A 13,258-nucleotide genomic window follows, 5' to 3' on the forward strand; every position below is an offset into this window, starting at 1 on the left:
AGTGAGGCCAGCTTAACTATTTCTTCATATGCAGAGAGTTTGGAATTTTCTTTTCAGCATGCACACAAATTGATTACTGGTTTCTAGCCTCACGTTTGGTGCTGTGCTTGGAACAGAGATTCGGTGAGGCAGGGATGTGGTGACCCTGAGACTGCAGATAGTGCCAGCAGAAAGTAGTAGCTGAAAATTCACTGTATGTCCCTGGGGTTGGTTTGCATCTTTCTGGTTCTCCTGTCAGCCTGGAGATACAAGAATCAACCTTCCTGGTGGCACTCGCAGACTTCCTCAGCAACAGTCAAGAGAAAAAAATCCTTTTCCCTTCCTGCCCTTGCCTGTAGCAGGGATAAACTTGCTTAAGTGGTCAGGCTTTATGTCCATCCCAGTGGTTGCTTTATGTCACCACTGGTGGATGGATCACATAGATGTCTTCATCTTTTTCCTGAATTAAGAATCCTTTCCTGGGGTGTCTGCCCTTTTCCTGTATATGATGATAATTCCAGTGTACTGATGTCGAGGCCAGTGGTAGCCGTGGTTAGCCCCAGGACATTGGATGTCTGTAGGTCTAGTGTCAGGAGCATTGGGGGAGATATGAGCTTTCTTCATGTCCATTTCATTAAAAGATTCTAGCCATCTTTGCACGTGTAATCCTGGGCACTTCTTCCCATTTCTGCCCCCGCTTGTACTGGGTCAGAGGAGGAAGGAGAGCAGCCTGCTCAGTGCCATTTCCTTACCTATTGCTTTCTCAACAAACCATTTTATTCTGTAGAGGGCTGCATTTCTCTGATACTCTTCTTCCTCCTTGGGTGTTTGCCTCCTCGAGCATTTGTCTCCTCAGTCTCAAGTCAGCCTACCTTGAGATAGTTCCAGTGTGCCTCTCATCGTGGGACCTGGATGTCTTGGTTGACACTTCTTATATTACTGGCATCAATTTCTGTTGATCCTGCTGTCAGTCAGGAGGTGTCTCACAACATGTTTAAGGGCTGGCATCAATGGGAGTCTGAGTTGTTGTCAGTGAAGTAAGAAGATTGCAATGGGTCGATCATCTTGCAGGTTTTGGCACTAGTGGCCACAGTTGAAAATCTTGAGCAGAGTTTGTTTTTTTTTTTTTTACTGTTTTCCTATGTAAGACAAAAGATTACTGCTGTGAATGTGGGTACAGGTAGTTTTTTTTAAGGAGAGAAGATAGCAAGGAGAGAAAGGATCTGTGGTCAAGGTGTCTCGGGAGACAGCGGGAATCCATTCTTGAATTAACTTTGTTGGCCACAGAATTGCTTTGTCAGGGAAAAGCCCTTTGGGGAAGTTAATTAACTTTCCTCCTTTTGAGAGCAGAATGAGGATGGTTCTCCTCGCTCAAACTCTGGCTATTGGGCTGTCAGTATCTGGGCAAATATTTGGAAGTTGTAACCTTGTGCCATCATTACAGAGAATACAACTTCATGCTCCTTGGAGGCTATTCCTGGCATTTGTTGTGTTTGCTTCTCACGGTGAGGTGGGTGTTTTCAAAATGAGTTATGAAGTAGCTCAGTGAAGTTGCTCGTCTAAAGAATCCTGGAAAGAAAATGAGTGGGTGTACGTGTGTGTGTTTTTCAGAAATAATCTGTAGTTTCTGGATAGTTCAGACCAACAAAATAGCCTATGTCTTTGGACTTCCCTCATGATTTAGTAGCACTGTGTGCCTTAAATAATAGGAAGTGATGTCATAAAACAGTTTCTTCATGATGGAGGTGGACTGCATCTGCAGAGAGAAATCCCCAGGAGCTCTCCATGGCATTCCTTCAAAAAGGCAACTGTGAATGGGGACTGTGTGCTGTTCTACATCACAGCCAGCGTGCGTGGTGGTGGCTCTCCTTGCTTGTGCTTCAACCTGTGGTGAACTGGGATAAGAAGCAGCAAATGAACTTCCCTATGAGAGACGGAATAGCCATTAGGTGGCAGTGACTTTCTGTCACCAAGCTAAATGGGAACCAGTAATAGAGAGGTGAAGAGCTTCACAGCCCATCCACAGTCCCTGAGCTGATCATGTTTAGTTGCCCTATTATGTACTCCCCAGGATATCTCTTCATCTAAAAGGCATGGTTGACGCTAATGTAGTCTAAAAAAGCTACTAGCAGGGCCAGCTGGTGGCTTGATGACTCTACATTTGAGCACTGCTGTCTAGCAAACTTCCTGCCAACACATAAAGCATGAAAGCTTTGCACTGAAAACACATACCAAACTGTAAAATAAATCTTATAATTTAAGATACTTCCTTTTCCTTCTTCTGCTTTCTAGAGTGGTGTCAGCTGAACATTATGGCCACAGCATTGCTAGGTTTTAATTTTGTAACACTAGGAAGGTCCATTTTTTGGGGATGTGTGCCTATGAAACAAGATGTTCTTCAGTCCTCTGCAGTGATTTATTCAGAGAAATGGGCCATCTCACTGACATTTTTGGAGTAGGAAGAAGGAGAGAGGTGAGGGTAGAGAGGCAGTGCCTCATTTATTGCACATTTTTTCCTGTCTGTGCACCCTCATCCCTGAAGTGCTTCACCCCAGGAGCATGAGTGAGGTTCAGGCACACAACTTACCTAAGTGGTCCTGCATCTTTCTTGCACCTCCCCAGCAGGCGTGAAACTCTGCCTTGGGAGCATTTAGCCTTCTCTCCTGCAGGTGGGGCTATCCCTTTTCATTTGAATCCCCGAAGACCTAATTACTTTGCTTCCTTATAGCTGCTGAAGAGATTCATAATACCAGAGGAATATTTGAAGAACATCTCAACTGGTAAAGTGAGGAAACCATTAGGAAGCCATTGAAGGATGTAGGCTGAAAGAAGCCTGCACCATGAGGAGTGCTATAAAAAGAGCAAATGAAAGGTGAAAAAATAATCTTTATTTAGTGCTTGGGCTATGCCTTGAGTCCCAATATGAAATGAACACTCAGCAGTGCAAAGTCAAGAGATATGGCAAGAGATGGTGTCTTCTCTGAAGAGCTCATGCTTGAGATGTATTTATTTGCCCGATGGTGCAAATAGACAGGCACGTAGGATTTCTCAGAGGGTTGGATCAGGCCCTAATTAAGCATATCTCTTAATAAAGGACTGTGTAGCCTTGAACTGCTGGCCAGTTTATATGACTTGGTTGTTGAAGGCCACTTGTAAAACCCTTAGATTTGGCAGGTAGTCAGTTCTTTACCTATTTTAAGAATAGGAAGACATCTGGCTTGAGAATTGAAATAATCTTATCTGAGACTAGGAAAAATAGACACGTAAAGGATTCATTTGAGGATAGAGACACATCAGTACTTGCAATGGCAAACTGGGCTTTTTAAATGTTGGTTTTTTTGTCCTTTGAGTTCTTAACAAGACCCATATTGTGGATTCTGTTCCCCTTTCTAAGGTTACTGCAGTAGCTTGCAATGAAACAGCGGCTTGAAGGACCCCAGATTAGAAGTACAGAGATGTAAAAACAAGAGTGAAAAGACTTGTTTGGCATGTAGAGAGTATTTTGCGTATCAGGCCAGGTTGGAATTTCAGAGCAGGACTGAATACTGTAGACTTGCTCTGCTAAACCAGTGACCTTATCACATTGTCCCCAAAGTGTATCTGATAAAAGAATGTGCTGGAGGGTAGCACACAATTATCTTACCTGTCAAGCTGGTGTCTTCATTTAGTCTGTTAAGTTAACGTTGAGGGAATTGCTGTAGTGGGTGGTGTCTTGAAAACACTTCTCTGGGGTTGGCAACCTTGAAGGTGTCTTAGTGAGTTCCAGGCAAACCCTTTTACCTATGTGGAGGCCATCCTGTTTGCATACTTGAGGGAAAGGTGTCTCTGAAAGGAACTCTGCTGTCTTTCTCCATCTGGTGCCCCAGGACCAGGCAGGACTCTGCCAGGCTGAGGAAGCCCTGAGGACTAAGAAAAAAGGAAGCTATGCTTCTCTTGAGTTGGAACAGTTGCTGATTTAGTCTAGGAACAAAACAAAATGTAAAGTTCAGTGCCAGGTTTGGAAGCTACCCCTTACCTTATTTGCCAGGGTGTTCAGGTGCCTTGCCTAGATGTGAGCATGTGTCTGTATTTTTGTTTTGTATTTTTGCACATCTGTCTGCCTGTAGACATGTGCCTGTGTGTTGGGGTGTGAGTGCTTCTGTTGAAGTAGCCACTTCTGAGACAGCGTCAAAGGTTCAAAGATGGCTTCGGAGGGGTGAATTCATAGAACTGGTTTGGGGTTTCTTTTTTTTTTTTTTTGGCTTGTTTTCTTGTCTTGTTTTTGATTGGAGAGTCCAGTCTCTGTGGCTGCAAATTCTGCTGATGGTGCACCACTCAGAACAGCTTGCTGCTCCTGCCTCTGCAGCAGCATCATCTTGGCAGGACTGACACCAGTAACAACTTGTATTTGTCAGTGTACTGAGCTGATGTGACTTGGAAGGGGCCCACAGGGAGCAGATGAACATAGTGACAAGGGTCAACTTTATGCAGCCTCCACTCTGTTCCTAAGCTGCATGTTAACAGTGAATCTGCATGTGAGCCTGCACATATACACACATGCACAGTGCTTTATGAAATGCCTCCCGCCAAGCCTGGATCCATTTACTGTCTCGCCAGCTTTGCTGAATTTAGAGGTAAATTCACTGAAAAGGTCACTAGTAGAATTGCTTTTCAGAAAAACCCAACTCTTAAAATGTCTTTACTGCCCCTGCAGTCTCTGTTTGAAAATGTACTCATTTTGAGTTGCCTGTGAACTCTGTAACTGTGCAGCCTGTTTGTTATTGTAGGGTTCCTCTGAACACAAGTTGTTTTTTGCAGGATTGCTGAAGGGCAGCAGGCTTTGCACTCCCATTTGTTTATCCTAGAACTGTTGTGTGAAGAGAAGTAGGGAAGATACGCTTTCCTCCCTCGGGCCCTTTCCTTTTTGTTCACAGTCAGGCAGCACAGCTGGGCATTTCCAGAGCCCAGCAGGAGCTGTTTCATCTCTGCAGTGCCCTGGTATCACCTGTTCTGTCTCTCCTCTTCCTCTCCAGGACAGCTTCCCTGCTTCTATTTCTTGCAGTAAGCTGAGGTTTTGCTGGGGCACTCTGAATTGGGAGTTACTCACTGCCAATATAGAGTGGTGGTCCTTGACTGGGGAACATTGTTATAATGAAATGATGGCTCCTGGGCAATGGGCAGTGAGAAACAGCAAGGCTGTTAACTGGAACTGTGCTTTCCTCACTCTGAGCCGGTGCTTGTACTGGGCTGTGAGCTTGAAGACAAGAGGTGTCTGCAACCTGAGGGATGTGAAGGGCTCCCAAGAGCTCTACCAGCTCCTGTCTCCCTGACCTGCAGGGTTGGATCTGCTGCAACTTCCCTTGACTTCCACTGGCCCCAATGGCCACAGGCTGCGGACTGGGTCCCTACCAGGAGTGAGGGCGATGTTTGATTCTTTGAAACCTGTGTTTTGATTTTTAGGGTAGCGAGTGCTTGGTAATGTGGCTGAGGACTGAGCAAAATGAAGCAGCTTCAAGCATACACCTCTCCTGGTGTATCCCGGTCTGAATACATGCAGCTTCCCACGTGAGCCCTGCACAGCGGAGCTCTCTGGTCACTGGTGCTGCCATCCCATACCAGGCCTGAACCAGCTCCCTGCTCTCCTGATTCTCCCGTGGCCTGCCCCGGCTCTGCCCTTACCTCTCCCCACTGATCCTCAGCCCTGGCTGCCGCCTCCCTGGCCCCTGCTGTGCTGCCGGCAGATTGGGTGCAGAGTTACCCCACCCGGCTTTGTGTTTATTCATAACTCCCCTGGCAAAGATTTGCCACAATTTTAATTTTCTGAGAAAACCGAGACCCAGGCGCTGGGTGGATTCATTGCCAACCCCAGGCAGGACAGCTCGCCCAGGCTGCGGCTTTACACCTGTGTCAATGGCAGTCCAGCCAGCAGGTTTCCCCTTCCCAGTCCCTTTTTGGAGTAGGATTCCCAGCTCTGGCAGAGCTTGGTCATCACCTGGAGAGATGAGCTCCACACTGTAGGTGTCTTAGCTTCATTCCTGGAAATCTCATTCTAGAAACAGTCAGATATCAGGTTCTGTAACAGATTTCCACTGAAATGCAATGAACTCACAGCCCAAGGAACTCTTCCATTTACAAGCAGCCTAGAAACCCATTGTATTTCATATTATTTTTGAAAGACTAATGCAGGCATGTGATTTTTATTTGAAGGATTCTAAATTTAAATAAAGCAACAACAAAGAAGTCAAACTCTGTCCTTTTGCAAAATCTTTGAAATAGTTGGATGTACGCGTAGCTGATGAAGGAAAGTCCCTTTAAATAATGTTCACTGCTTATAATTGCTCATAATTGCTTATAAATGTGTAGTAAATTAAAGAAGCAGCAATGTATAGATAAGACCACTTCCCCACACAACCCCCATCCCAGTGGCAGATGCCCCTCCTACCACCTGCATTCTCAACAAATTTCATCTCAAGAGGGGAAATGAATTCTCAGTTGCAACATGCCTAGTAATTAACCGCACTGTAATTCTGATGTGCAGTGCTGTCACCCACCATCGGGTGGGAGTGGGAAAGGCACTGCATTTTGTTGATGGTTGAACATTTGTTTTCCTCATCCTTTTGACACTGGAGGTAATTGCCATTCCTGAAATATTCTCTCACTACCATTACAAAGCAACTGTTGGGGACAAATTAATTATGAAGAATCTCGTTATGACAGATTAATAGGCCAACAGAGGAGATTTCTTTTTCTTCTTTCAGGCAACTGAGTAGTAAAATCTAACAGCTCCCGTATAACTGCTAGAAACATGTGCTTCTCTGTAAGCCAACACATATTTTGTTGGAGATGGGGAATTTCCAGAACTCAGACTAGAGTATAGACTGGGTTTCCAAGCTTGCTTTTATTGAGCCTTTGGTTTCCTAATATTGTGTGCCAAAATGAGCTTGAGTCTGGGCATTGCCATATGGAGGGGTGGTCTTCATGATTGGTATTGGACCAATGTCTTCTGTCTGGGTCATGGTTGAGCAACATCATGAAGGCTTGGAAGTGTGGAATGCTGGACTTGTGGATTTGATGGATTTTAGAACAAGACATAAAGTCATTATCTGGACTACTTTATTGCCACTGAGGATTCCCTGTGTCAGGGAGGTCAGATCTGATGTGCTGGTTGAGTTCCAAGTGGTCAACAATGTTTTGTCTGCCTGTATCCCCCTGAAAGTTGCAGATTACCTGCCCCAAATTATTCTTGTGGGGTGCTCTCTGGGGACTGTTGTGGTGTGGCCCATAGACAGCTGCCTTCCTGTAGCAGAGGTGATTGAGGCACCTTGCCTCCCTGTGACCAAACCCTTCTGTCAAAGCCCAGGGCAGAAGGAGTTTGAAATATCTGGATTGCTCATGGCTGTGTTTAGAAGCTTGCCCAATTTATGTGTAGTCAGGACAGCAATTCATGTAGACTTGGTAATTGTGCTTTCAAAGAGGCAGTGAGATCTGTATCTCATACCTGACTGGCTACTATGGGATGCTAGTGAATCCCAGGTGCTGATGAGCATGTGATTAAAAAGGAGCCAATTTTAGGCTTCGGAATAGTAATGTAGATTTAAAGAGGCTCCTGGAGGAGGCCTATTCACTTTCTCAGCTTTGCCTTCTTTGATGTCTCACTCAAGTTGTCAGGTAGTAGTGACGTGGCAAAGGATCTCTCTAGTTGGGACCAGAGTCCCCTCTTACCACCTCCAGGCAAATGCTTGTACCTGCAGCACTCTGTTCCTGCTCAGGAAAGGAACAAATCTTCAGTGGTAATCAAGGTACAGCCCCTCTTCATGTCATGATCTCCTTAACGAGAGAACAGCGATGCTCCACTTTTTTTTCCGGAGACCATGGAATGAAGACCATATTTATCCCATTTTCCATCTTCTCTTGCTTGTTGATGTCAACTCCCAGTTTCACTGTTACTTAACCCTTTTTCATGGGATCTCTGTATCTCTGTGTGGAGATAGTAAATGCTTTAATATTAAATATTTGAGGCTAGAAGTCATAGACAACCTTACTTTTGGATCACTAGCATTTGATTGCTTTGCTTTGCTTCACGTCCATCTTGTGTAGTGCTAATTCTCTGTGGTCCTTTTGGCATACAAGTTTTGTTTTGGGACTATCTATAGTGATTGTATTTTGCCAGCAATATCTGATTCTTTGAAGGATCTTAATCAGTATTATTTTTCTTTCAGGTTTTGCACTGATTGCCTTTGTGATAGGCCTTTTGTCTTGAGTTTACTGTTTACCTTCTAGCCAAGGTTAGAAAGTCTTTGACTAGCCTGTTGATGAAGATTGCCTCTTGTCTATTACCTCCACTGCAGCGTCATCTTTGTTTCTTCTTGTCCAGTGTTAGCCTCTTATACTGGATTTTTCCCCTTTTGACAAAGAAACCTTGACTTTTGCTTATGTGAGATTCAGATGGAAACTTCTGGGTGCTTTCTTTTTTAAATTGTGGCAAGTGCTGCCCGATTTGCAGTTTTTTCCACAGAGAAGTTGTAACTGGGTACAACTGGGTTGTGATGGGCCAGGCTTCCCTTACCCCACCCCTTGGGGAACTTGCACAGGTGATCTGTGGTAAAAAGCATCTTTTAAATCAAGAAAAAAATCCCCCCTAGATTTCCACTTGATAAAGCCCATTTCTTCCTATTTGTAGTTGCTTCTCTGGAAGGTTGGGGGATAAGGGTAGGGATATTTCTTCACAGGTAGTTGTGCAGAAATCTATTTCATAATGTCCTAGGTTGAACCACTCTTAAGTACTGACTAGTCACTTTGATCCTGGATGGGATAGGTAACCTGGAGGTGGAGGCTTTCTGCTCCTTTTCTTCTTGGCTGTGTGCCCAGCTCCCCAGACACTGATAATGTTTCCTGTTGCACCCAATTCCTCATAAATAAAATAATGGCTGACAGTGAGCCTGCAGGTGGAGGGACACTCCGTTTTCTTAAAATTAGAATGAGACAAGGCATCCAACAGCTTTACTGACTATTTTAGTCTAGGTTCTTATAATATGTTTGACATTTACGAATGCAGCATCCCTGCCTCGTGGATGCTCATTCATCTCTCTTAGATGAGAGAGAAAACTCAACAACTGGCAATGGAAAGGGCAAAATGTTGAATATGTAATCGTATATAAAGATGATCTCAGTTTTATTCCCTTCACAACCTTGGTGAGCCTCAGCCAAGTGCAGGGCAGACACGTACAATATTGTTCATTGTGATACCAGCTGCAATAAAGGCAATTGCCTCTGGTACTGCTGGGGGTAATTCCTTCTGCTTACTGTGGGAGCAAAAGTAATCTACTCTGGATAATGAATAACCAACATGCGGCCTCACCTGGGCTCTCCTTTTGTTCATCTCGGTGAGGTGCCATGTCAAATATTCATATGTTTTACTTTATTACACTGCTATATCATGCTATTTTAAACTGGCATTCTCAAAGCCAATACTGGTTCTCTCTGTTGCTTGTGTTCCTAGCAGCTGTAAGGATTCAGTAGACCAAATGCTACCTTCACTGGCATCCACATAAGCTCATTTTTTCCAAATTCTGCTGCCACTGTCACCTGCACAAGCCTATTGTTTTCAGTGAGAAAGCACAGGAGTGGCTGCAAGGAAGAATCTGACCTTCTAATTGCAGTTTAACAAGTCTATTGATTGTGCATGAATCAGAAGAGACACCAGCTCAGTCTCCCATAGTAGTGACGTTGCTGGGATGCTAACAGACACCGACTGCCTTTCTTGGTGGGGAACTGTGTGTCGTTAACTGGATGAAAAAGCTGGGATAATTTATATAGATATATTTTTCACTGAAGTCAGCAGCTCTGACTGATGCCCAGAAGGGAACAGACCTGCTGAGTAAAAAGGATACATTCCTTGGGTTTTGGGTTTCTTTTTTTTTTTTTTTTTTTTCCTCCAACATAGTCACTTTTAAAAGCAGAACTGCACTTTGCCATTGATGACTTACTGGCACCACAGCCACTCTCTATCTGTTGGATGTGCTGCTATGACAGTCACTGCAGTTTTTTGGAATTGACAGCGTAATCCCATGGTTGTTATCTTTCCTGACTTCCTCGTCAATCCAATTTAATCACTTCTAGGTGTTTCATGTATTACTGTCTCTCTCCTCTTCAGGCATCCTGGAAGATGGTCTGTACTTTAAAGGTCAGAGCTTCTCAGATTAAAGAAGGGGAAAGGAGTCTGCCTCTGTCAGTTTGGTAAGGGGCTGCACTGAGACATCTAGAGAGACTGCAATGGAAACCCTTCTTTCTGGTTTCTGTGACCAAGCTGAATGCTGGTGCCCATCTGTGTGTCTGTAAGAGAGGGGACCCGCGTGCTCTGCTCCCCTGGCCGCTGGAGTGACCTGCCAGGAGAGAAGTTGCATATGCGCGAGGGGGAGAAGCTGCTGTTGTGCGGTTTAATCGCCTGACATTGACTCAGATAGGTCCTGACTGGAGGTCAGCTGTGACGTGCAGCTGGTAGGGTGGGATTCGACTGTTGGGTAGAGAAAAATGTCAGCTCAGATTCTTCGGCATTGACAAAGTGGATGTGACGATTTCTCCCCTCCAGCTGCAATGGCTGCCTCTGCGCTTCCTTCTTCCCTGCACACCCACACTAGGAGAGCAGACTGTGTGAAGCTACCCTGTCTTGACCCCCAGCTGCTGAACTAGATGAGACTTAGCTGAGCTTTCTCCATCTTTCCTTCGGTGCTTGGGCCATCCGTCCTGATAAACCTCACCTTTCAGCGTGTCTTTCAGTGTATTGTCTGTCTGTTGGTGCTTCCTGTGGAGTCCATGGCTTTTCCAGCACCATTGTATTGCAGGATGGGGTGTGGGACTAAGGGAAGAGACTGTCAGATGTTCATCCTCATCCCTGCTGCAGGATCCTTCACTTTGCCCTGAAAGCCAGGAATATTCAGCATTGAACAGATTCCCTTGATACTCATTTCATTTCATCTCATCTTCCACCTCTTCATTAACCTTTGTAACACCCTGTATGTTTCTCCCCCTGTTTACAGTGTCTGACCTCTTGAGTAGTTGGAAAATGTTACCAGGTCAGCCTTCTTTGCACTGTCTCATTTTATTATTGAGGACAAATCATGAAGCTCTTTCTCTTTTATACGATACCTGTTCATCTGACTTGCAGTGGCTCCTGATGGTACTCTTCCTTGTTTGTTTTGCTCTTTTTAATCTGTCTGGGACTTCAGACCTTTTTTTTAGTGAAGAGACCGTCTCCACACCCCTCTCCCCAGTGCGAAAGCTCCCTGTGCATAGCCGTAACTGTATGTGCTTCAGTGAGAGCTAATTCCTACTGTGGCCTTGTTTGACCTCTTTCTCCCACCCTGTCCATGGCCCAGGACCAACCCTCACTTCCCACGCTACAGCCTTCCCAGGGTCTCCTTACGTGCACACAGCTGTCTGGGGAGTGTTCCCCCTTCAGGTCATTTTTGCTGCACGACATCATCTCTTGCTGCTCAGTCAGTAATCTACGGTTTTTGTAGTCTATGTCAGCAGCTCCTGTTTAGGGAACACTCCTGAATGTAGCACGCATCTCGGCTGATCTTGTTCCTGATAGCAACTGAAAATAGCAAATAAAACAGGGCTTAATAGGACTGATGGCTGGGAGCCCCCTACTACAGCTAAACAGAAGGCCATATAAGATGGTGTCTTTACAGCCCTTAGCTTGTTTTCACTGCCATCCCACAGGGTCTGATCCAAGCTGAGCTGAATTAATTCTGTTAGCAAGATTTTGAGAGAAGCTGTGTCAAATTTGTTATCATTTCACCTGCCTCCATAACAGGAGCTGCAGGCACTGTGATCAATGGATCGAGACACGTGCCTAATTTCACTGCGGCTTCTGTAAATGCTTCTGTGCCTTCTGCAGCCGTGCTGTTCAGTTACTTCCTATTCTCCATGGGTGCTCTGCAATGAAACACGGGACAGATCTCTCTGTATACCAACCCTATCAGGACAACAAGGCACTGTGGGCACTTTTGGGAACCTGCTGACTTTGCAAGTACCCTACATCTGTGTCTACGTAGGCCTGGTCCTTCCTTCTCGTGCGAATCTGATCTTATCCTCATGTGTAAGTACCATTGACATAAATGTACATGCCCCAAAAGAGAGCTTGTGTGAAGGACCTGTTGTATAGTTGCAGTGTAAAACAGCTTCACGAGCAGAGCCTTGTTCACTGGAGGTGATGTCTGTAGGTGTAAAGGACTCAGCTTGACTCTCAGATTCCTGTATTCAACAGTTCGACCTGGAACTGTTAGTGGGAGAGAATAGATGGGTACTGCTGTAGCAGTAGAAGTTCTACATCCCAGTTACTTTAGCATGTTATTTTCCCCTGGTCTCTGACCATCCCTTCCCTGTGCTCCTTGTTCTCCCTGCTCAGGAGACTTGGACAGAATAGTGCATTATATCACAGAGGTGTCTAGAGGGGAAACAGCTGCTCCCTTCTGATTTTCCTCCTGAACTGCCCCACAGATAACTAATTGCAGCTCAGTTGCTTCTATTAGCTATTTACCTAAAATTGAGCTGGCTAATGAAAATGTTTCTAATTAATACGAGGCAGATTAAAACTCATTACAGCAAGGTCGTCGGTAATGAGAGATAATCAGAGCACAAATGACCGAGCTTGGAGCAAAATGAAGATGGAACAGGAGCAGGCGATGGGCGCTGGTTGTGTGTGCACCAGCCAGCAAGGGCAGGGTTCAGCAAGGTGACTGCTGGTGCCCTGCGCTGTGGCCGAGCAGCAGCGTTTCCTCCTCTCCAGAGCAGCCTGGGCAGGGACTGGCTGAAGAGATGGACCTCAGCCCGGCGTAAATGTTTCCTGAACCAAGTGGCAACTCAAAGAAAGGGTTTGTTGCTAGGCCACCCCTTAGTCACCTGTGCGGATTGTTAGGAACCATGTTGTGAAGCAGGGTATTAGCAGGGAAGAGCGTGGGAGTGTGTGTAGCGTGGGTGGGAGGTCAATGTCGGTGTGTGCTTGTGTGTGGAAATTCAGAGCCCTGATGGCTCAGAGGGTGGGAGATCGCACATCTGTTCAGCGTGAAATGGGCTGGCCTAGGTTTGGAAAATGGGCTACGGAGGTGGGATAACATCCTCTCTTCCCTCTGTATGGAGTCCATGGGACAGCCTGGCTCTTCCAGTCCAGTCTCCTGCTACTGCAGGCATTCCTGGAAGAGCTGTCTCATCCAGGATGACTGACAGTATATATGCCTGGGATGCTCCCACTCACTGTGTGCCACGAGATACTTCCCAACATCCCACAGGCTTAATA

At 45.5% G+C, this 13,258-nt stretch overlaps 1 protein-coding gene across 7 annotated transcripts in view; it reads left to right on the forward strand.

Annotated features, from left to right (window-relative positions):
- The window catches only part of ADCK1 (aarF domain containing kinase 1), a 74,930-nt gene that overhangs the window by 6,758 nt on the left and 54,914 nt on the right, over positions 1 to 13,258 (forward strand). Inside the window, exons 3-4 of one of the 7 annotated variants that reach the window (XM_074149152.1) lie at positions 10,422 to 10,434; positions 12,568 to 12,578. The exons of the other annotated variants lie outside the window; for them this stretch is intronic. Of the exons in view, the coding sequence (XP_074005253.1) occupies positions 10,422 to 10,434; positions 12,568 to 12,578 (24 nt within the window). The remainder of the gene's footprint in view (positions 1 to 10,421; positions 10,435 to 12,567; positions 12,579 to 13,258) is intronic. 7 annotated transcript variants of the gene reach the window in all.

The sequence above is a fragment of the Numenius arquata genome, chromosome 6 (genome assembly GCF_964106895.1).
Source record: "Numenius arquata chromosome 6, bNumArq3.hap1.1, whole genome shotgun sequence".
In the NCBI taxonomy this organism is placed as follows: Eukaryota; Metazoa; Chordata; class Aves; order Charadriiformes; family Scolopacidae; genus Numenius; species Numenius arquata.